Source organism: Halichoerus grypus, chromosome 1 (assembly GCF_964656455.1).
Source record: "Halichoerus grypus chromosome 1, mHalGry1.hap1.1, whole genome shotgun sequence".
Lineage (NCBI taxonomy): Eukaryota > Metazoa > Chordata > Mammalia > Carnivora > Phocidae > Halichoerus > Halichoerus grypus.
The window spans coordinates 205889119-205912508 of record NC_135712.1 but is presented as its reverse complement, the minus strand read 5'-3'; the positions used below and the strand labels follow the sequence as shown (position 1 = coordinate 205912508).

The following is a 23390-nucleotide window of genomic DNA, read 5'->3' as shown; positions in this document are numbered from 1 at the left end:
TTTCTTGGGACCTTAGGGTTGCTGGTCTCTTGTTTTCCCAGCCTGTCTTCTGGGGGAGGGGCCTGCCGCGCTGTTACTCAGGCAACCCTGTTTGGGCGGAGTTGCCCTACCCCCCTGTGGCGGGGGATGAGCTCAGTGGGAATCAGTCTTTGGGGCTTTTGTTCTCTGGCGCCTTTCCCAGGCGGCTTTCCGCATCTCTTCCGCGAGTCAGAGCAGAAGAGACGGTTTCCAACCCTCTGCCTCAGAGCAGAGAGACCTCAGTCTGTTCTTCAGTGAGCTCTCCAGGCCACACCGTCTCCATTTCTGTCCGTGCTGCTATAAACTGCAGCGGCCTGGGTTGTGCGCCCCTCCACAGAGCTCCCAGTCCTGCCTCCAGGTCAGCGCGTCTCTGCCCTTTGTGCTTCTAAAACCACCAGCCACCCCCAGTTCGCGCGCCTGCGACCCCGCCACTCCGGGATTCCGGCCGGGGCTGCAGTTCGCAGGCGCGACCCCGCCGCTCAGGGTTTCCACCCCAGAGGGGGGGGCTGGGGGGGCTGCCTTAAAGTCCTTTCCCGCCACTACCAGTCTGCGAGTCTGTGCCCTGTCCGCAGCGCGCGAGGCTGTCACTCACCAGTGGTGTAGGATCCCCACGGCCAGGCACCCTCCCGCTGCCGTTTATCCTCTGATATCTGCCGGCGGAATCAGGGCTCCCCGCTTCATACCTCAAAACCAACCGCCTGCGATATTCTGTTTGTAAAGATCCAGATCTTCTTACATCTCAGGCTGGTTTCATGGGTGCTCAGAGTGGTCTGGTAGATATCCAGGTCAATTCCGGGGACCAGTTGAAATAGGGTCCCTTACTCCTCCGCCATCTTTCCACCCTCCCTAATTTTTTTTAATTTTTTTAATTTTGTAAATTTTATTCTTGGATTTCATTTTGGCTTTGTGTTTTTGGTGGTAGCTTCCAACTACTACGGATTTTCCTAGGGTGCATCTTGCTTGGGTCGTGGTTGATATTGTGGACTCTATATATTCCCTCAACCATCCCTTTACAGAATGATTAGGAGGAGGAACTCCAAACAAAGGAAAGCACCAGAGACAATGGCCTCTGCCACAGATCTGATTGATACGGATATAAGCAAAATATCAGCGATAAACTTCAGGATAGCAATTATAAAGTCAATAGCTAGGCTTGAGAAAAGCATTAGAAACAATATAGTATCTCTAAGGGCATAAATGACATCTAATCAGGCCGAACTTAAAAATGCTATGAATGAGTTGCCATCTAAACTGGATACTCTAACAGTCAGGGTAAATGAAACAGTAGAATGAATTGGTGATCTAGAAGATAAGCTGATAGAGAGGAAGGAAGATGAAGAAGATAGAAATAGGCAGCTAGAAGCCCATGAGGACAGAATTAGAATCAATGATGCCATGAAACATTCCAATGTCAGAATCATTGGGATCCCTGAGGAGGTGGAGGGAGAAGAGGAATAGAAGGTATATTTGAGGAAATTATAGCTGAGAACATCCCTAATGTGGGGAAAGAAACAAGCATTCGTGTCCAAGAGGCAGAGAGGACCCCTCCCAAATTCAAGAAAAATAGATCAACACTCTGACATATAATGGTAAAACTTGCAAATCTTAGAACAAAGGAAACTATCCTGAGAGCAGCTAGGGGGAAGAGATTTCTTAGGTATGAAGGGAGGCACATCAGAATAATGTCAGACCTGTCCATAGAGACCTGGCAAGCCGGAAAGGGCTGACAAGACATCTTGAGGGTACTAAACAAGAAGAACATAGAGCCAAGAATACTTTATCCAGCAAGGCTGTCATTCAGAGCTGATGGAGAGACAAAGAGCTTCCAGGACCGGCAGAAACTGAAAGAATATGTGACCACCAACCAGTCATGCAAGAAATATTAAGGGGGATTCTATAAAAGAAGAAAGACCCCAAGAGTAATATGGAACAGAAATTTACAGAGACAATCTATAGAAATAGAATTTGAGGCAATATGATGGCACTAAATTCATATCTCTCAATAGTTACTCTCAAAGGAATGGCCTAAATGCTCCCATGAAACAACACAGGGTTTCATACTGGATACAATAAAATGACCCATCCATATGCTGTCTACAAGAGACTCATTGTGAACCTAAAGACACCTCCAAATTGAAAGTGAGGGGACAGAGAACCATTTGTCATACCAACAGTCCTCAAAAGAAAGCTGGGGTAACAATTCTCATAACAGAAAAATTAGATTTTATACCAAAGACTGTATTTGTAGTAAGAAATGAAGAGGGACACTATATCATACTTAAAGGGTCTATCCAATAAGAAAATCTAACAACTGTAAATATCTATGCCTCCAACATGGGAGCAGCCAACTACATAAGTCAGCTGTTAACTAAAATAAAGAATCATATTGATAATAATACATTGACAGTAGGAAACCTCGACACTCCACACTCAGCAAAGGATAGATTATCTAAGCAGAAGATCAACAAAGAAACAAGAACTTAGAATGACACACCAGACGAGATGGACTTCTTGATATTTATAGAACATTCCAACCTAAAACGACACCGATTTTTCTCTAGTCCACATGGAACTTTCTCTAGAATAGGCCACATACTGGGTCACAAATCAGGTCTCAACTGATACCAAAAGATTGGGATTATTCCCTGCATGTTATCAGACCACAAAGCTTTGAAACTCAAACTCAATCACAAGAAAAATTTGGAAGGAATTCAAACACTTGGAAGTTAAAAAGCATCCTGCTCAAGAATGATTGGGTCAACCAGGAAATTAAAGAAGAACCTAAACAATTCATGGAAACTAATGAGAATGAAAACACACTGGTCCGAAACCTATAAGATACTGCAAAGGAAGTCCTAAGGTAGAAATACATGGCCATCCAAGCCTCTCTCAAAAAAAGGAGAAAAATCCTGAATGCATAAGCTAACCTTATGCCTAAAGGTCCTGGAGAAAAAACAGGAAATAAAACCTAAACCAAGCAGGAGAAGAGAAATAATAAAGATTAGAGCAGAGATCAATGAAATAGAAACCAGAAAAATGTAGAACAGATAAACAAAGCTAGAAGCTGGTTCTTCGAAAAAATTAATTAGATCGATAAACAACTGTCCAAACTTATCCGAAAGAAAAAAGAAAGGACCCAAATCAATAAAATCATGAGTGAAAGGGAAGAGATCACGACTAACACAAAGGAAATAGAAACAATTATTAGAAATTATTACCGGCAACTATATGACAACAAATTAAGCAACCTGGAATAAATGGATGCCTTCCTAGAAACTTACAAACTACCAAGACTGAAGTAGGAAGAAATACACAATAAGAATAGACCAATAACCAGTAAAGAAATTGCAGCAATAATAAAAAACTTCCCAAAAAACAAGAGTCCAATGTCAGATGGCTTGGAATTCTACCAAGCATTTAAAGAAGAAATAATACCTGTTCTACTGCAGCTGTTTCAAAAAATAGAAACAGAAGGAAAACTGCCAAACTCGTTCTATGAGGCCAGCATTACCCTGATCCCCAAACCAGGCAAAGACCCTATCAAAAAGGTGAATTACAGACCAATATCCCTGATGATCATGGATACCAAAATACTCAACAAGATCCTAGCCAATAGGATCCAACAGTACATTAAAAGGATTATCCATCATGACCAGGTGGGACTTATCCCTGAGATGCAAGGGTGGTTCAACATTCACAGATCAATCAATGTGATAGAGCACATTAATAAAAGAAAAGACAAGAACCATATAATCCTCTCAATTGGTGCAGAAAAAGCATTTGACAAAATACAGCCTCCTTTCCTGATTAAAACCCTTCAGAGTGTAGGGATAGAGGGAATATACCTCAATATCATAAAAGCCATCTATGAAAAGCACACAGTGAACATCATTCTCAATGGGGAAAAACTGAGAGCTTTTCCCTTAAGGTCTGGAACACAACAGGAATGCCCACTCTCACCATAATTGTTCAACATAGTACAAGAGGCCCTAGCCTCAGCTATCAGACAACAAAAAGAAATAAAAGGCATTCAAATTGGCAAAGAAGAAGTCAAACTCTCTCTCTTTGCAGATGACATGATACTTTATGTGGAAAACCCAAAAGACTCCACCCCCAAATTACTAGAACTCATACAGCAATTCAGTAATGTGGCAGGATACAAAATCAATGCACAGAAATCAATTGCTTTTCTTTTTTTTTTCTTTTAAGATTTTATTTTTTTATTTGACAGAGACAGACCCAGCGAGAGATGGAACACAAGCGGGGGGAGTGGGAGAGGGAGAAGCAGGCTTCCCCCTGAGCAGGAAGCCCAATGCAGGGCTTGATCCCAGGACCCTGGAATCATGACCTGAGCTGAAGGCAGACGCTTAACAACTGAGCCACCCAGGTGCCCCATCAATTGCTTTTCCATACACTAGCAATGTAACTGTAGAAAGAGAATTTAAGGGATCAATTCCATTTACAATAGCACCAAAAACCATAAGATACCCAGGAATAAACCTAACCAAAGAGGTAAAGGATCTATACTCTAGAAATTACAGAACACTTATGAAAGAAATTGAGGAAGACAAAGAGAGATGGAAAAATATTCCATGCTCATGGATTAGAAGAATAAACATTGTTAAAACATCTATGCTGCCCAAAGCATTCTACACTTTCAATGCCATCCTTATTAAAATACCATTGGCATTTTTCAAAGAGTTGGAACAAGCAATCCTAAAATTTGTATGAAACCAGAAAAGACCCCGAATCACCAAGGGAATGTTGAAAAAGTAAAACAAAACCAAGCATATCAAGCTGCCTGACTTCAAGCTATATTACAAAGCTGTGATCATGAAGACAGGACAGTATTGAAACAAAAACAGATGCATAGATCCACATAGATCAGTGGAACAGAATAGAGACTCCAGAAATGGACCCTCAACTCTATGATCAACTAACCTCGACAAAGCAGGAAAAAAATATCCAGTGGGAAAAAGACAGGCTCTTCAATAAATGGTGTTGGGAAAATTGGACAGCTACATACAGAAAAATGAAACTGGACCATTCTCTTACACCATACACAAAGATAAACTGAAAATGGATAAAAACCTCACTGTGAGATAGGAATCCATCAAAATCCTAGAGGAGAACATAGGCAGTGACCTCTTGGACATCGGCCATAGCAACTTCTTGCAAGACACATCTCCAAAGGCAAGGGAAACAAAAGCAAAAATGAACTTTTGGGACTTCATCAAGATAAAAACCTTGTGCATAGCAAAGGAAACAGGCAACAAAACTAAAAGGCAACCCACGGAATGGAGAAGATATTTGCAAATGACATTAGAGATAAAAGGCTGGTATCCAAGATCTATAAAGAACTTCTCAAACTCAACACTCAAAAAACAATTAATCCAGTCAGAAAATGGATGGAAGAGATTAACAAACACTTATCCAAAGAAGACATACAGATGGCTAACAGACACATGAAAAAATGTTCAATATCACTAGCCATCAGGGAAATTCAAATCAAAACCACATTGAGATACCACCTTACACCAGTTAGAATGGCAAAAATTAACAATGCAGGAATCAACAAAAGTTGAGGAAGATGTGGAGAAAGGGGAACCCTTGTCCCACACTGTTGGTGGGAATGCAAGTTGGTATAGCCACTTTGGAAAACAGTATGGAGTTTCCTCAAGAAGTTAAAAATAGAGTTGTCCTATGACCCAGCAATTGCACTACTGGGTATTTACCCCAAAGATACAGATGTAGTGAAAAGAAGGGGCACATGTACCCCAATGTTCATAACAGCATTGTCCACAATAGCCAAACTATGGAAGGAACTGAGATGCCCTTCAACATATGAATGGATAAAGAAGATGTGGTCCATATATACAATGGAATATTACTCAGCCATCAGAAAGGATGAATACCCACCATTTGCATCGACATGGATGGAACTAGAGGGGGTTATGCTACATGAAATAAGTCAAGCAGAGAAACAATTATCATATAGTTTCACTCATATATCCAACTTAAGAAATAGCATGGAGGACCATAGGGGAAGTGAGGGAAAACTGAAGGGGGAGAAATCAGAGAGGGAGACAAACCATGAGAAACTATGGACCCTGGGAAACAAACTGAGGGTTTCAGAAGGGAGTGGTGTGGGGGGATGTGGTAGCCAGGTGATGGGTATTAAGGAGGGCACGTGTGGTGATGAGCACTGGGTGTTATATGCAACTGATTAATCATTGAACACTATGTCAAAAACTAATGATATACTCTATGGTGGTTAACTGAACATAATAAAAAATAAAGAAAGGATCAAAGAAATAAAAGTTTTTTCTTTCCAGATGCCTCAGAGAGACCAGGGACCTTGTATCTAACTCACTGACTGATGGAGCTAAGAACTGTTGTATCACTGATGCCATCTTCATGGCATCCTTAATGTAGATACTGTTTTCCTATTGATTGACCTTCCCATTGAAATATTCAAAATAGTTTTCCTCCTGTAGTATTTTTTATTTATTATATGGGGAGGGTTCTGCTGGAAGGAGGTGATATTTTAAATACAAATAGAAAACAGACATAAGAATATTTTTCCTCACTTTTCCAGCTTTACTGAAACGTAATTGATAGATAAAATTGTGATTGGTGATTTCATGTACATATACATTGTGAAGTGATCACCACAATAGGTTAGTGAATACATCCAACACTTCACAAAGTTACCATTTCTTTTTGTTGTAAGAACATTTACTATGTAGACTGTTAGCAAGATTCAAGTATATAACACAATATATTTTACCATGATGACCATGTTGTACATTAAGTTCCCAGAACTCATTTATCTGATAACTAAAGGCTTAGGTTTGTAGGCTTTCACTAGCATCTTCTCATTTGCTCAAACCCCTGGCACCAGGAAATATAGACCTACTCTGTTTCTATGAGCTCAGATTTTTGTATTTAACATATAAATCAGGTCATAAAGTATTTGACTTTTTCTGTCTATTTCACTTAGCATAATGCCCTCGGGGTCCATATGTTTTAGCAAAGGAAAGGATATCTTCCTTTTTTATTGCTGAATTCCATTGTATAGTTATGCCATCATCATTAATTCATCCATTGAAGGATACTGGTCTATTTCCATGTCTTGGCTATTGTGAATAATGCTTCAACGAAAGTAAGGGCACAAATATGTGAGATATTCACAAATATGTGGGAATTAAACCATGCCGGCCATGAACAGCTGACATGTGAAAGAACAAACTAAAAAGGATATTTAAAAATCTTGAACCAAATGAAAATGGAAACACAGCCTATCAAAGGGAAAAAGGAAGGGGGGGAAATCGGAGGGGGAGATGAACCATGGGAGACTATGGACTCCAAGAAACAAACTGAGGGTTTTAAAGGGTGGGGGGATGGATTAGCCCAGTGATGGGTTTTAAGGAGGGCACGTATCGCATGGAGCACTGGGTGTTATATGAAAGCAATGAATCATGGAACACTACATCAAAAACTAATGATGTACTGTATGGTGACTAACATAACAAAATAAAATAAAATTTAAAAAAAGCTTATGAGATGTTGCAGAAGCAGCTCTAAGAGGGAAGTTTATAGCAATAAATGCCAACATTAAGAAAAATTTTTAAAAAGCATTAAGTAAATAACTTAATTTTATTATTTAAAGACCTAGAAAAACAAGAACAAATTAAGTCCAAAGCAGCAGAAGAAAAGAAATACCAAATATTTGAACATACAGAAATGATATATAGACCAGAAAACCAATAGAAAACATTAACATATTTAAGATTCAATAATTTGAAAAGCTTAGCAAAATTGACAAACCTTTAGTTAGACCAATAAAGGGGGGGAGGAAGTGGAGAAGACGTAAATAAATAAAATCATCAGCAAACGATGACACCTTACAACCAATACAATAGAATTACAAAGAATCATAGGAGACCACTATGAACAATTTCACTCCAACATATTGGACAACCTAGAAGAAATGGATAAATCCTAGAAACGGGGCACCTGGGTGGCTCAATGTGTTAACCATCTGCCTTTGCCTCAGATCATGATCCCAGGGTCCTGAGATCAAGCCCCACACCTTGCTCCCTGCTTAGTGGGGAACCTGCTTTTCCTCCCCCTTGCCCCTCCCCCCAAGCTCATGCTGTTGCTCCCTCTCTCTCTGCACTCTCTCTCTCAAATAAATAAATAAAATCTTTAAAAAAAATACCCCAAATGTGAGAACACAGCCAAGATTAGCGGAGCACTTCCAGCTGGCCCACAGTTGACAGCAACCTCATGAGGAGACCAGCAGAGACCAGAAGACTTCCCCATCATAGACTCCCATGTGATTAAAAAACAAAACAAAAAGATTATCTTATATTGTTTCCTTTTGGCATGGCTTGTTATGCAGCAAGAGCTGACTGATACAATGATCAATGTAAACAGAACTGAGAATATTAAGAATAATCTACTGCTTCTTATTTTTGACATTTGTTCTGATGTATGAAAGCACTATTCATATTGGCCTGGTTATTCACATTTATTTCAGGTAACTGTACTAAAAAGTGACCACCATTGAGATTCCCATCCAGATACTGGTAGAGTTTGGAAAAACCTCTATGTTTTTGTAGGAATAACTTGTGGGACCCTCAGTCACAACTTTCCATTCCCAGAGCATTACTGAGCAGGAATTCCTGCTCTTGTCTGAGTCATCCTTTGAATATAGGTTGGAAGAGAGTTTAGAGGATAACAAAGAAATTAATGACAGAGTGAATACACTTATTGTTCACTCACTCACACTACAACGTTTATGACAACATTTTTAAAAGGAGAGATATTAAGTTTAGGGCAACAGAAGGAGTAATATTTGTAGGTAGCCCTGGAAAATTTCAAATAGAAACATCAAAATCATCCAAGTAATTAACTCAATATCTGCCACAAAATTCTTCACTCAAATAAATAAAACCCTTTACACATGGACACATTTCGCACACTTCAGTGAGTAGATGTACATCATCAAAAACACATATTCCACAATAAAATACTGTATGATTGAAAATTTTACTTCATCATATTTTGGTTCTTCTCTGATATTGAGCCCATATTAAGTCATTTGGTTTATGTAAATTTGTCTTTCTGTAGATTACACTTGGAAGATGTTTTTATAAGCAATTTTTGCCTTAGTATTCTGTGCCAGGGATACTGTGGATGCTGAGGTGATATGAGAATAGGATCCTAATGAGGATCATAAAGCCCCATGACTAGCTACAAAACAAATTAGTAGGTTAAAGTCTATATCACCAGGAAGAGCATTTAAAGTAGTAATGTGGAAATGAATAGCAGGCACAGAGTGAAACGCTGTGAGCACAGAATTCCCTCTGCAATAAAAATTATAAATTTTGGTCTCAATGGCCAAATGTAGTTTATTTAATAAAACAATCACTATATGTAATATAGTAATAATCAGTTAATAACTATAGGGTAATCATTATATACCATTCATCACTATATTAGGCAAATGGGAATCTCCAAATTGTTTCTGATTCAAGGTTGGGACTAACTTTGAAAATGAAAAAAAAAAAGGAAAAACTGTTGGGTATCAGAAGGAGCAGAAAGTTCAATAAAGGGAATTATTTAAAATCAATAAAGCAATTGAACTTTAGAAAATTGAAACTCCAGAATATAAATATAGGGATTAAGTTCTTCTTTCATGATCCAATCAAAGAATCACAATTTCTTGCTGTTAGGCATTAAGCCTGAAATCACAGGTACCCATTGAAAAATGGCCCTTTTATGGCTTCCCTCTGAAAAATATATTTATAGCCCCCTTTATGTCCTTGTTCCTCAGGCTATAGATGAAGGGGTTCAGCATGGGTGTGACCACCGCATACATCACTGAGGCCACTGCACTTGCATGGGAACTCTGGGTAGCAGGAGAGCTAAGGTACACTCCTAGGACTGTACAATAAAATAAGGAGACAACCAAGAGGTGAGATGCACAGGTGGAAAATGCTTTGTACTTGCCCGCAGTTGATGAGATTTTCCATATGGAGGAAACTATCTTAGAGTAAGAGTAAAGGACCCCGGCCAGGGGAGCACCACCCAGAAGCATACCTGCAAAATATATCACCATGTTATTAGGAAAGGTATCAGAACAGGCAAGTTGGATCATCTGATTAATTTCACAGAAAAAGTGGGGGATTTCCAACTTTGTACAGAAGGACAGCCGCAACACCATTAAGGTTTCTAACAAAGAATGCAGGGCACTCATGACCCAGGACACCAGAACCAGCAGTCCACAGAGCAGGGGGTTCATGATGACTGTGTAGTGTAAGGGGTGACAGATGGCCACAAAGCGGTCATAAGCCATCACAGTCAGGAAGAAGTTGTCCAAACCTATAAAAAGTAAGAAAAAGTAGATCTGTATGATGCAGCTTTCATAAGTTATAACTTTTCTCTGTGTTTGTATATTCACCAGCATCTTGGGGACGGTGGTAGAGGTGATACAGATGTCTACAAAGGACAGGTTGGTGAGGAAGAAGTACATGGGGGTGTGGAGGTGGGAGTCAGAGCTGACAGCTAGGATGATGAGCTGGTTTCCAAGTATGGTGACCAGGTACATGGACAGGAACAACCCAAAGAGGAAGGGTTGCAATTCTGATTCTTCAGAAAATCCCAGAAGAAGAAATTCTGAAATTCGTGTTTCATTCTCTAGTTCCATGTCGTCGATGTGACTACCAAAATAAGAGAGAAAAAGCATGACACAATCATGCATACTAACCTGGCAGATACATTATTGTTTATATTCTGCACTCAAGACTTTAATGTTTATATTTGTATATGGAACATGATAAAAGCACTAAAAACTAGGAACAGAAAGGAACTATCTCAACAGGATGCCATTTATGAAAAACCCACAGCAAACATGGTACTCTTTGCTGGAGATACAGGGAACATTTTTCCTGTATGATCAGGAACAAAGCAAGGATGCCCACTTTCCTGACTTCCACTCACTTTAAAACTAGGAGTTCTAGCCAGAGCAATTAAAGAAAGAAAAAGAAATAAAAGGTATCCAAATTGGAAAGGAAGAAATAAATTTATATCTGCAGATGGTGTGATCTTATATGTAGATAATCCTAATGAAGCCACAAAAACAATAATAGAACTACTAAATTATTTCAGGAAAATAACTGGATAGAAAGCCAACCTTCAAAAATCAGTTGCATTTCTACATACAAATAGTGAACAATCTGAGAAGGAAATAAAATAATTCCATTTATGTGACATTCAAATGAATAAGACTATCACCTCACACCAGTCAGAATGGCTAGTATAAAAAAGACAAGAAATGATTAGTGTTGGTGAGGATGTGGAGAAGAGGGAACACTCGTGCACTGTTGGTGGGAATGCAAACTGGTGTAGCCACTGGGAAACAGTACAGAGGTTCCTCAAAAAATTAAAAATAGAAATACCACATGATCAAGTAATTCTGGGTATTTACACAAAGAAGACAAAAACACTAATTTGAAAATATATATGCACCCTTGTTTATTGCAGCATTGTTTACAATAGCCAAGATTCGGAAGTAGCCCAAATTTCCATCAATAGATGCATGAATAAAGAAGAGGTGGTATATAGATTTAGATATAGATATAAATATAAATACATGCATTGGAATATTACTCTGCCATAAAAAAAGAATGAGGTCTTGCCATCTGCAAGAACATGGATGGATCTGGAGGGTACAGTGCTAAGTGAAATAAATCAAACACAGACAAATACCGTATGATCTCACATATATGTGTAATTTAAAATACAACAAACGAACAAACAGACAAATACAGAGAACAAACTGGTAGATGACAGAGGGTAGGTGGGGGTGGTGCTAAGTGAAATAAGTCAGTCAAAGAAAGACAAATAACATATGATTTTACTTATATTTGGAATTTAAGAAACAAAACAAATGAACAAAGAAAAAAGAGGCAAACAAAAAACAGACCCTTAACTATAGAAGACAAACTGCTTGTTATCAGAGGAGAGGTGAGTAGGCAGAGGAGCTAGGTGAAGAGGATTAAGAGTACACTGAGTAGGGGCGCCTGGGTGGCTCAGTCATTAAGCGTCTGCCTTCGGCTCAGGTCATGATCCCAGGGTCCTGGGATTGGGCCCCACATCGAGCTCCCTCCTCAGTGGGAAGCCTGCTTGTCCCTCTCCCACTCCCCCCACTTGTTTTCCCTCTCTTGCTGTCTCTCTCTCTCTCTGTCAAATAAATAAATAAAAATCTTTAAAAAATTGTTTTGCTTTTCTTGTGGTTTAGGATCATTATGAAAAAATTACTGAGACCCCGCAGGCACCATTAACTTCTGTCTGAACTCTTAACAAAAAACTATAAATACTTATCACAAGAAAGCAAGCATAGCTATATTATTAACAGACAAAATAAAGGTTAAGGCACTCTTACCACTCTTATTCAACAAAATACTGCACATCTTAGCTAGCAATCAGGCAAGATAAAAGAAATAAAAGGCATACAAATCAGAAAAAAAGAAAGAAGTAAAATTGTTTATTTATTTACAGATAATAGGACCTAAATTTATTTACAAATAATAGGAACTAAATATAGAAAATCCTGCAGACACAACCATTTTTTAAATTTTTTATTTTATTCATTAAAAAAAAGAAACTTTATTTTTTATCCCATTCCCATTTTAATTTTTTTTATTATGTTCAGTTAGCCACACATGAGCCCAAGTCATGTGTAGAATTATTAAATCACTATATTGTACTGTACTATATTGTTCTCTATGTTGGCTTTATGTCCTGCACCAATAAAACTTCACTAAATTGAAAATTGTACTTGTGGTAGACCTTTTGCAGAGATGACTCCAATTCACCACTTATCTCTGTATCCATGTACTCTGCAATGTGACTGTGAAGCTCCTCCTATTGAGAGGTGGAGTCTATTTCTCCAACTTTGAATCTGGACTGAACTTAGTGTTTTATTTGTCTTGACTAATAGTGTATGCTGAAAATGACAATGTGCCTCAAGGGGTCATTGTGTGTTTCTGCTGCTCTCTGTAACCCTGCCTCCACCACGTATACAAGTCCAGACTACCTTGCTGTAGGAGGAAAAAACATGTGGAACAGAGCTCAGCTGTTGTAACCATGGCCAACCTAGACCACTCTAGCATCTGCAAGATTCCAAATGTGAGAACACAGCCAGGATTAGGGGAACACTTCCAGCTGACCCACAGCTAACCCCAGCCTCATGAGGAGACCAGCAGAGACCAGAAGACTTCCCCATCGTAGACCCCCATGCAATTTTAAAAAAACATTATCTTATATCTTTTACATTTAGCATGGCTGGTTATGCAGCAATAGCTGACGCATTCAATAATCGATGTAAACAGAACTGAGAATATTAAGAATGGGCACCTGGGTGGCTCAGTTGGTTAAGCGACTGCCTTCAGCTCAGGTCATGATCCTGGAGTCCCGGGATCGAGTCCCACATCGGGCTCCGTGCTCAGCATGGGGTCTGCTTCTCCCTCTGACCCTCTTCCCGCTCGTGCTCTCTGTCTCTCATTCTCTCTCTCTCAAATAAATAAATAAAATCTTTAAAAAAAGAATATTAAGAATAATCAATTGCTTCTTATTTTTGATATTTTTCTGATATTTGAAAACACTATTCATAATGGCCTGGTTATTCACATTTATTTCAGATAACTGTACTAAAAATTGACCACCATTGAGAATCCCATCCAGGTAACTGGTAGAGTTTGGAAAGACCTCTATGTTTTTGCAGGAATAACTTGTGGGACCCTCAGTCACAAGTTTCCATTCCCAGAGCATTACTGGACAGGAATTCCAGCCCTTGTCTGAGTCATCCTTTGATCATAGGATGGAAGCGAGTTTAGAGCATAAAAAATGTAAATAAATTAATGACAGAGTGAACAGACCAATTGTTCACTCACTCACACTACGTTTATGACATTTTTAAAGGGGGAGAGTTTAGGGCAGTGGAAGGAGTAATATTTGTAGGCAGCACTGGAAATTTTCAAAGAGAAACAGTAAATCATCCAATTAAATAATACAAAATCTGCCACTAAATTCTTCACTCTAATTAATAAAACCCTTTAAATGACACCACATATCCCACACTTCAATGAGTAGATGCTCATGATCAAAAACACATTATCCGCAATAAAATATGGTGTGATAGAAGATTTTACTTCATCATATTTCAGGTCTTCTCTGATACCAAGCCCATATTAAGGAAATTGAAGCAGTCATCAAAAATCTCCCAAAACACAAAAGCCCAGGGCCAGATGGCTTCCCAGGAGAATTCTACAAAACATTTAAAGTAGAATTAATACCTATTCTTCTGAAACTGTTCCAAAAAATAGAAATGGAAGGAAATCTTCGAAACTTGTTTTATGAGGCCACCATTACCTTGATCCCCAAACCAGACAAAGACCCCATCAAAAAGGAGAATTACAGACCAATATCCTTGATGAACATGGATGCAAAAATTCTCACCAAAATACTAGCCAATAGGATCCAACAGGACATTAACAGGATTATTCACCACGACCAAGTGGGATTTATCCTTGGGCTGCAAGTTTGGTTCAACATTCGCAAATCAATCAATGTGATACAATACATTAATAAAAGAAAGAACAAGAATCATATGATCCTCTCAATAGATGCAGAAAAAGCATTTGACAAAGTACAGCATCCTTTCTTGATCAAAACTCTTCAGAGTATAGGCACAGAGGGTACAGACCTCAATATCATAAAAGCCATCTATGAAAAACCTACAGCGAATATCATTCTCAATGGGGAAAAACTGAGAGCTTTCCCCCTAAGGTCAGGAACATGGCAGGGATGTCCACTATCACCACAGCTATTCAACATAGTATTAGAAGTCCTAGCCACAGCAATCAGACAGCAAAAAGAAATAAAAGGCATCCGAATCAGCAAAGAAGAAGTCAAACTCTCACTGTTTGCAGATGATATGATACTTTATGTGGAAAACCCCAAAGACTCCACCCCAAAACTGCTAGAACTCATACAGGAATTCAGTAAAGTGGCAGGATATAAAATCAGTGCACAGAAATCAGTGGCATTTCTATACACCAACAAGATAGAAGAAAGAGAAATTAAGGAGTCAATCCCACTTACAATTGCACCCAAACCATAAGATACCTAGGAATAAATCTAACCAAAGAGGTAAAGAATCTGTACTCAGAAAACTATAAAATACTCATGAAAGAAATTGAGGAAGACACAAAGAAATGGAAAAACGTTCCATGCTCATGGATTGGAAGAACAAATATTGTGAAGATGTCAATCCTATCTAGAGCAATCTACACATTCAATGCAATCCCTATCAAAATACCATCCACTTTTTTCAAAGAAATGGAACAAATAATCGTAAAATTTGTATGGAACCAGAAAATACCCCAAATAGCCAGAGGAATGTTGAAAAAGAAAAGAAAAGCTAGTGGCATCACAATTCCGGACTTCAAGCTCTATTACAAAGCTGTCATCATCAAGACAGTATGGTACTGGCACAAAAACAGACACATAGATCAATGGAACAGAATAGAGAGCCCAGAAATGGACCCTCAACTCTATGGTCAACTAATCTTTGACAAAGCAGGAAAGAATGTCCAATGGAAAAAAGACAGTCTCTTCAACAAATGGTGTTGGGAAAATTGGACAGCCACATGCAGAAGAATGAAACTGGACCATTTCCTTACACCACACACAAAAATAGACTCCAAATGGTTGAAAGACCTCAATGTGAGACAGGAGTCCATCAACATCCTAGAGGAGAACACAGGCAGCAACCTCTTCGACCTCAGCCACAGCAACTTCTTCCTAGAAACATCGCCAAAGGCAAGCGAAGCAAGGGCAAAAATGAACAATTGGGACTTCATCAAGATAAAAAGCTTTTGCACAGCAAAAGAAACAGTCAACAAAACCCAAAGACCACCGACAGAATGGGAGAAGATATTTGCAAATGACACATCAGATAAAGAGCTAGTATCCAAAATCTATAAAGAACTTATCAAACTCAACACCCAAAGAACAAAGAATCCAATCAAGAAATGGGCAGAAGACATGAACAGACATTTTTCCAAAGAAGACATCCAAATGGCCAACAGACACCTAAAAAAGTGCTCAACATCGCTCGGCATCAGGGAAATCCAAATCAAAACCTCAATGAGATACCACCTCACACCAGTCAGAATGGCTAAAATTAACAAGTCAGGAAATGACAGATGTTGGCAAGGATGTGGAGAAAGGGGAACCCTCCTACACTGTTGGTGGGAATGCAAGCTGGTGCAGCCACTCTGGAAAACAGTATGGAGGTTCCTCAAAAAGTTGAAAATAGAGCTAGCATCTGACCCAGCAATTGCACTACTGGGTATTTACCTGAAAGATACAAATGTAAGGATCCGAAGGGGTACATGCACCCCGATGTTTATAGCAGCAATGTCCACAATAGCCAAACTATGGAAAGAGCCAAGATGTCCTTTGACAGATGAATGGATAAAGAAGATGTGGTATATATTTACAATGGAATATTATGCAGCCATGAAAAGGAATGAAATCTTGCCATTTGCAATGACATGTGGATAGAACTGGAGGGTATTATGCTGAGCGAAATAAGTCAATCAGAGAAAGAAATGTATCATATGACCTCACTGATATGAGGAATTCTTAATCTCAGGAAACAAACTGAGGGTTGCTGGAGTGGTGGGGGGTGGGAGGGATGGGGTGGCTGGTGATAGACGTTGGGGAGGGTATGTGCTATGGTGAGCGCTCTGAATTGTGTAAGACTGTTGAATCACAGACCTGTACCTCTGAAACAAATAATACATTATATGCTTAAAAAAAAAAAAAGAAGAAGAAGAAGATAGCAGGAAGGGAAAAATGAAGGGGTGGAAATCGGAGCGGGAGTCAAACCACGAGAGACTATGGACTCTGAGAAACAAACTGAGGGTTCCAGAGGGGAGGGGGGGAAGGGAGATGGGTTAGCCTGGTGAATGGTATTGAAGAGGGCACATACTGCAGGGAGCACTGGGTGTTATATGCAAACAATGAATCATGGAACACTACATCAAAAACTAATGATGTAATGTATGGTGATTAACATAATAAAAAAAAGAATTTTTAAAAAATTTTATGCAAACATGATATCTTTCTTTCTTTCTTTTCTGGGTTTGTCTTTTTTTTTTTTTTTTTTTTTTTTTTTTGGTGAAGAAGACCTACAACCAACTGCACCTTACTCTATCACAGGGCCACAGCCTTGCTACTCAAAGAGTGGTCCATAGACCATGAGCTGCAGCATCAATATCACTCAGGCACTTGTTAGAAATGCTGGACTCATATAATAAAAAGATAAATAAATTAAGTTTTTTAAAAAAGAAATGCTGATCTCCTTGGCCCACCAGCACCTACTGAAGAAGAATCTGCATTTAAACTACAATCCTACGTGATTTACAGGCACTGTGAAGTTGGAGAAGTGTTGGTCTAGATTACATTTTCTCACATTCTAATTTGACCTTTGAGGCAAGGTCATTATTTGTGTTGGGAGCGGTCCTGCTCATTGGAGGTGTTTAGCAGCATACTTTAGACATTGCCAGATATGCCCAGGGGAAAATACCACCTCTGGTTGGAATCATTGGCACAGAGTTTGAAAAGTGGGAGCATCCTGACAGAATGCAATCAGTACCCATCCTTTTCTGCAATGATAACTTTGAGAAGCTCATTAAATTCTTCAAACCCCATGCCTCCATGGGGAATGGAGTTCACACTAGTGCTTCCTCACTGAATGGACTTCTAAAATTAGGCAATTCCTATAAGATGTTAAACTCAGATTATAGTGCAGAAAAAGATCTAAATATATTTAGATATATTTAGATATTTAGATCTAAATATATTTAGAGATATATTTAGATATATCTCTTACAATTAGCAAATATTTTATACTCACATTATAAGTCCTAGCTATGAACTTGTGATAGAAGTGTGAAATTCCTAATTGTTTTGGCAAAACTGTCATGAAGACAAGGAGTGTAGTGCCCAGAGATTTATATTAAAGGAACAAACATCATCTTTTTTGAAAAAGGGAAAAGTAACTTTCTAGAGATATCAGGGGTATCATCCACCATAAGTCAATGTTTTGAAGGACCTAAGGGACCTAGTCAGGACCAATTCCTCAGTCTTAAACAGGAGAAAACATTCACTCAAGAGTGGGATAAGGTGCTGGGGTTTAGATCTCTGAAAGGAGAAGAAGTCATAGAAAAAGAATAAGAAAAACTGACTTCACTTGGCTTATCACCTGGTTTCCTAGGAACAGAAATTCAACAGGAAAAATTTCCTTTCTGTCCACACTAGTGTCCCACAGGGAAATCATATGCCTAAAGGTGGGAGGAACAAGAGGGAAATGTGCCTAATGAGCAGACCAAAGCAGCTGTAAATACCTTCTCTGCTGCAGTCCCACAGTGCAGGCAACCTTGGGCTGGACAAGACCTGGTCATTTCTTGTGCAGTCCTAAGTCTGGATGGGGCACTGAGGTTTGACCCTTTCCTGCTCTCTGGGGACAGAGCTTCATCCTCCATCATCTACCAATCAGACAGGTATTTTGATTTCCAAGTAGTGACCTTCCTCTCTGAGACCGCATCTAGATGAGTTTTACCACCCAGTAGGAACTGCAGCAGAAGGTCAAGAGAATGAAAGTCAAGAGGTTTTAGCTGAGGTCACTTGAGGGCCAATCCAGCCTAGCCCAGAGCTGAGAGTTTGCTGTGGCTGTTTGCTGGCTTGATTAAGAAATTTATTATTGATTCATTTATGTATTTATGATGCTAAATATAGAAGTGAATATTGTACTCAGAAATGCAAGGTTCAGTGTTAACAAATAATCATAATAATGGAAACCCAAGTAAACAGGACATGGGAAGAATAAAATAGAACATGAGACCTAGGATCTTTGCAATTAACCAGAGTAGAAAAGTCAAGTATTAGCTGTGGAGGAATATACAGTGAAGTGAGGACATGTCTTTTCATGTTTAGGATGGGATATATTGACTACATTTCCATACTGAGGAGAAAATCCAGATGAAAAAATTCTTCCAGGTAAACCCTTGCAAGAGCAGTATGTGAGAAACAACAAATGTTGGAGAGGTTGTGGAGAAAGGGGAACCCTCTCACACTGTTGGTGGGAATGCAAGTTGGTACAGCCACTTTGGAAAACAGTGTGGAGGTGTCTCAGAAAATTAAAAATAGAGCTACCCTATGACCCAGCAATTGCACTACTGGGTATTTACTCCAAAGACACAGATGTAGTGAAAAGAAAGGCCATATGCACCCCAATATTCATAGCAGCAATGTCCACAATAGCCAAACTGTGGAAAGAGCCAAGATGCCCTTCAACAGATGAATGGATAAAGAAGATGGGGTTCATATATACAATGGAATATTACTCAGCCATCAGAAAGGATGAATACCCAACTTCTACATCAACATGGATGGGACTGGAGGAGATTATGCTAAGTGAAATAAGTCAAGCAGAGAAAGTCAATTATCACATGGTTTTACTTATTTGTGGAACATAAGGAATAGCATGGAGGACATAAGGAGAAGGAACGGAAAAATGAAGGTGGGAAAATCAGAGGGGGAGATGAACTATGAGAGACTATGGACTCCGAGAAACAAACAGGGTTTGGGGGGAGGGGAGGGGGTATGGGTTAGCCTGGTGATGGGTATTAAGGAGGGCATGTACTGCATGGAGAACTGGGTGTTATATGAAAATAATGAATCCTGGATCACTACATCAAAAACTAATGATGTGTTGTATGGTGACTAACATAACATAACAAAATTAAATTAAAAAAAAAAGAAACACACAAAAAAAGAGCAGTATGTGAAACATACATAGCAAAGCATCTCCTCTCTCGAGTATTCAAATGAAATTTTTTACATGTATTACGTGAAAAAGGGTATGCTGATGAGCTTCCTTTACAATTACCTCATTACCTGTGAGCCTGAATATGTCCTGACTTAGCTAGCCACCCACTTTCTCTGTTGAAAATCATCTGTGGGAGTCCTTGGTGTTTGCACAGTGGGATCAGAGAGGTTTTATTCCTGTTTTTATTGCATTCTTTCAAGCAAAGATTTGCTGTTTATTTCACCAATTTAGTTATTTGCCATTTTGCTTTTTTATGTATGTGTAGATGTATTTGTGCAGAATATGTGAGTGTATAAATTTTGTGTGGTAAAGTTTCTGAGTTAGTCATATTCCTACTACTGTTTTTCTAGGGTTTTTTTTTCTGAAAGAATTGATCTGTCATATTAATATTATTCACTTGTGAATACCTCTTTTCCAAACACTGAAAGTGAATGTCCCTCTGCATACTTATTGCTCGCAAATCACCTTTATACATATATTTCAACTAGTGTTCACATCTTTGTGTTCCTCATTGTTCGTTTTGGCCTTTTATTATTGGATCTCTTTCTAAAATAGAAATGCCGTCACTTGAAAGGGATTCTATTTTATGTTTGACCAAGAATCACCTTTACCTTCCATAAACATACTTGTCCCATATCTCTTTGTGTGACATGAAACTAAAACTTTAGACACCAGTTTCTCTCCACATTAAAACACTTTTTCATACTCTTTTATTCCCGAGTCCTTGGCAATCTCATATAGATTTGGACCCATGTTAAGTTCATTTAATTATTACTCTTTTAAATCTATTCGTTCAAACGTTGGTTTTGGGACTTCCTTCAATTTCATTTCAAACAGTTGTTTTGAGCCATTCTGCTTCACCTAAGTGCAGTTTCACTGTTCTTTCTTTCAAAAGTTTCCTTTCTTTTAAAACTGTTCTGTGTTATACACAATTACCCATTCACACACTTTTAATTTGAATGTATAAAAAGACAGCAATGTGTATCATAAGTACACTTTATGTCTGGCACAATCTTTTTCTAGCTTTTTCTTCCCCAGCCTTCTGACTCATCAATACTTTATACTCATCCCGCTAGTCAACCAGTGTAATGCTGATTCAGTATTTCAACACCTGCATGACATTTCATGGTGTGGCTGTGCTATTTACACTCTTCATATTTTTTCCCATTAAATTACTATTATATCAATGCTACTAAATATTTTTATTTTTTTATTATTATGTTCAATTAGCCAACATATACTACATCATTAGTTTTTGATGTAGTGTTCAATGATTCATTAGTTGCATATAACACCCAGTGCTCATCACAACATATGCCCACCTTAATGCCTATCATCTTGTTACCCCATCCCCCCACGCCCCTCCCTTTTGTAATCCTGTTTCTTTCCCAGAGTCCAGAGTCTCTCATGGTTTGTCTCTCTCTCTGATTTCTTCCCATTCAGTTTTCCCTCCCTTCCCCTATGGTCTTCTGCACTATTCCTTATGTTCCACATATGAGTGAAACTACATGATAATTGTCTTTCTCTGCTTGACTTTTTTCACTTAGCATAATCCTCTCCAGTTCCATCCTTGTCGCTGCAAATGGTAGGTATTCATCCTTTCTGATGGCTGAGTAATATTCCATTGTATGTATGAACCACATCTTCTTTATTCATTAATCTGTTGAAGGGTATCTTGGCTCCTTCCACAGTTTGGCTATTGTCGACATTGTTGCAATGAACATTGCGGTGCATGTACCAAATATTTTAAAACACTTAATACTATGTTTCTCAAACAAAGCAGATTTTGTTCCCTAGGAGACACTGAGTAATGTTTGAAGACATGTTGGGCTGTCACACTGGGGAGGGGTCCTGGAGCCCAGGGACACTCTAAACACCATATAATGCACAGGACACACCCTGCAACAGAAAAGGCTCTGGCTCCAAATGTCTATAGTGCAGAGACTGAGAAACCCTAGGTTAAAGAATATCTGTATTTTTAAAAATATTTTTAAAGTAATCTCTACACCCAACATGGGATTTGAACTTACAACCCCAAGCTCAAGAGTACCATGCTATATAGACTGAGCCAGCTGGGCACCCCAAAGAACATCTGTATTTTCAATATTTGTACCTGTCTTCAGATTCTCCCCAAGACATATAACACTTCACAATTCTGACAGCAAAATTCGAAAGTACCCCTTTGCTAATTGTTCAAAAATTCCAGCCCAATCAGTGTGACAGCCCTTTGAGTGTTTTCTCAGGGTGATGGGTGTGAAAGAGATTTCTTGTTGAGTTTTTAAACTATTAGTGAGCTCAAGCGAAGATTCCTATATTTGATCAACAAGTTCATTTGTCTATTACTATTATTACGTGTCCACATATGATATGCCTATTTATCTGTAATTATCAGCATTTCAAATAATTGTTGTAAATCAGTTTCTCTGTTGACTTTTAGTTAGATATTTTTGGTCATAATATAGTTTTAAATTTTATTAAATATACCTATCTTCTTAGTTCTGAGGTTTTTTGCCTTAAAAATAGTGGTTTGCTCTCCTGTGGTTTTAATATGTAATTTTCCAGATGTACATCTAAAACTGAATGGCTACTCCTAAACTGAAGTTTACACCTTTTGATTTTTTGTGAAATGTGTGAGATATGGAACCACTGAAATTCCTTTCATGTAGAAAGCTATTTGTGCCAACTTCCATTCAACAATCCAATCTTTGCCAACTAAATTGAAATGCAGCTTTGTCACGTAAATGCCCATATATAATAAGACCTAATTCCTGATTCATTCAACACATACTAAAAGAGCATCTGCTATGTGCCAGAAATTTCTAAGAATTTTATGTTGTACCCTTCTATTTCAAGGTCTTGGGGAATTTTATTATTTGTCCATGTTGATTTTGTGGAGTTCCTCCTCCTGTAGATCCTGTTTCAGTTAGTCCTCAAAACTCCCTTCAATGTTGTTGAAAAAGGTTGTGCTGAAACTGCTCTCTTTACACTGGTTTTATCTCCTCTGTCATTCTCTGTGTTTCATAGTATCTCATTTTCTTGAATTTGTTTCTATATAAGTGCATATACATCCACACCCTTAAAGAAAAAGATGAACAGCACAGGTGAAGTTCTTGCTCCTTTGGTCCTATGTCAGAGTGACAGACAAGAGCACAGTGAGATAATGTGAGTCTGAGATAATATCCTCAGATGAGTCACATGAAGAGTACTCAGAGTAAGAGGATAGATTGCCACGGGGTGTGTAGGATTTTACAGAGTCTGGGGAGGCCTTTGCATGTTGGACAAAGAACAGAACTGTGAGTAGTTGTTCTCATCAGACTTGTCAAGAAAGTGACTAAAACCCACAGGCTAAGAATGACAAACATAAGAAAAGTGATAAAGGGCCTCGCCTCATCCTATATTG

The 23390-nt window shown here is 38.7% G+C and overlaps 1 protein-coding gene across 1 annotated transcript; it reads right to left on the bottom strand.

The window, feature by feature from the left end:
• Positions 1–9805: 9805 nt before the first annotated feature.
• LOC118533678 (olfactory receptor-like protein OLF4) lies at positions 9806–10789 on the bottom strand. The gene has a single exon (XM_036089070.2). The coding sequence runs from the start codon at positions 10787–10789 to the stop codon at positions 9806–9808; it is 984 nt and encodes a 327-aa protein (XP_035944963.2).
• Positions 10790–23390: the final 12601 nt, after the last annotated feature.

What these genes read in the sequence shown, in the direction of transcription:
- LOC118533678 (XM_036089070.2), bottom strand. Translation starts at nt 10,789, where the DNA reads ATGCATGATTGTGTCATGCTTTTTCTCTCTTATTTTGGTAGTCACATC.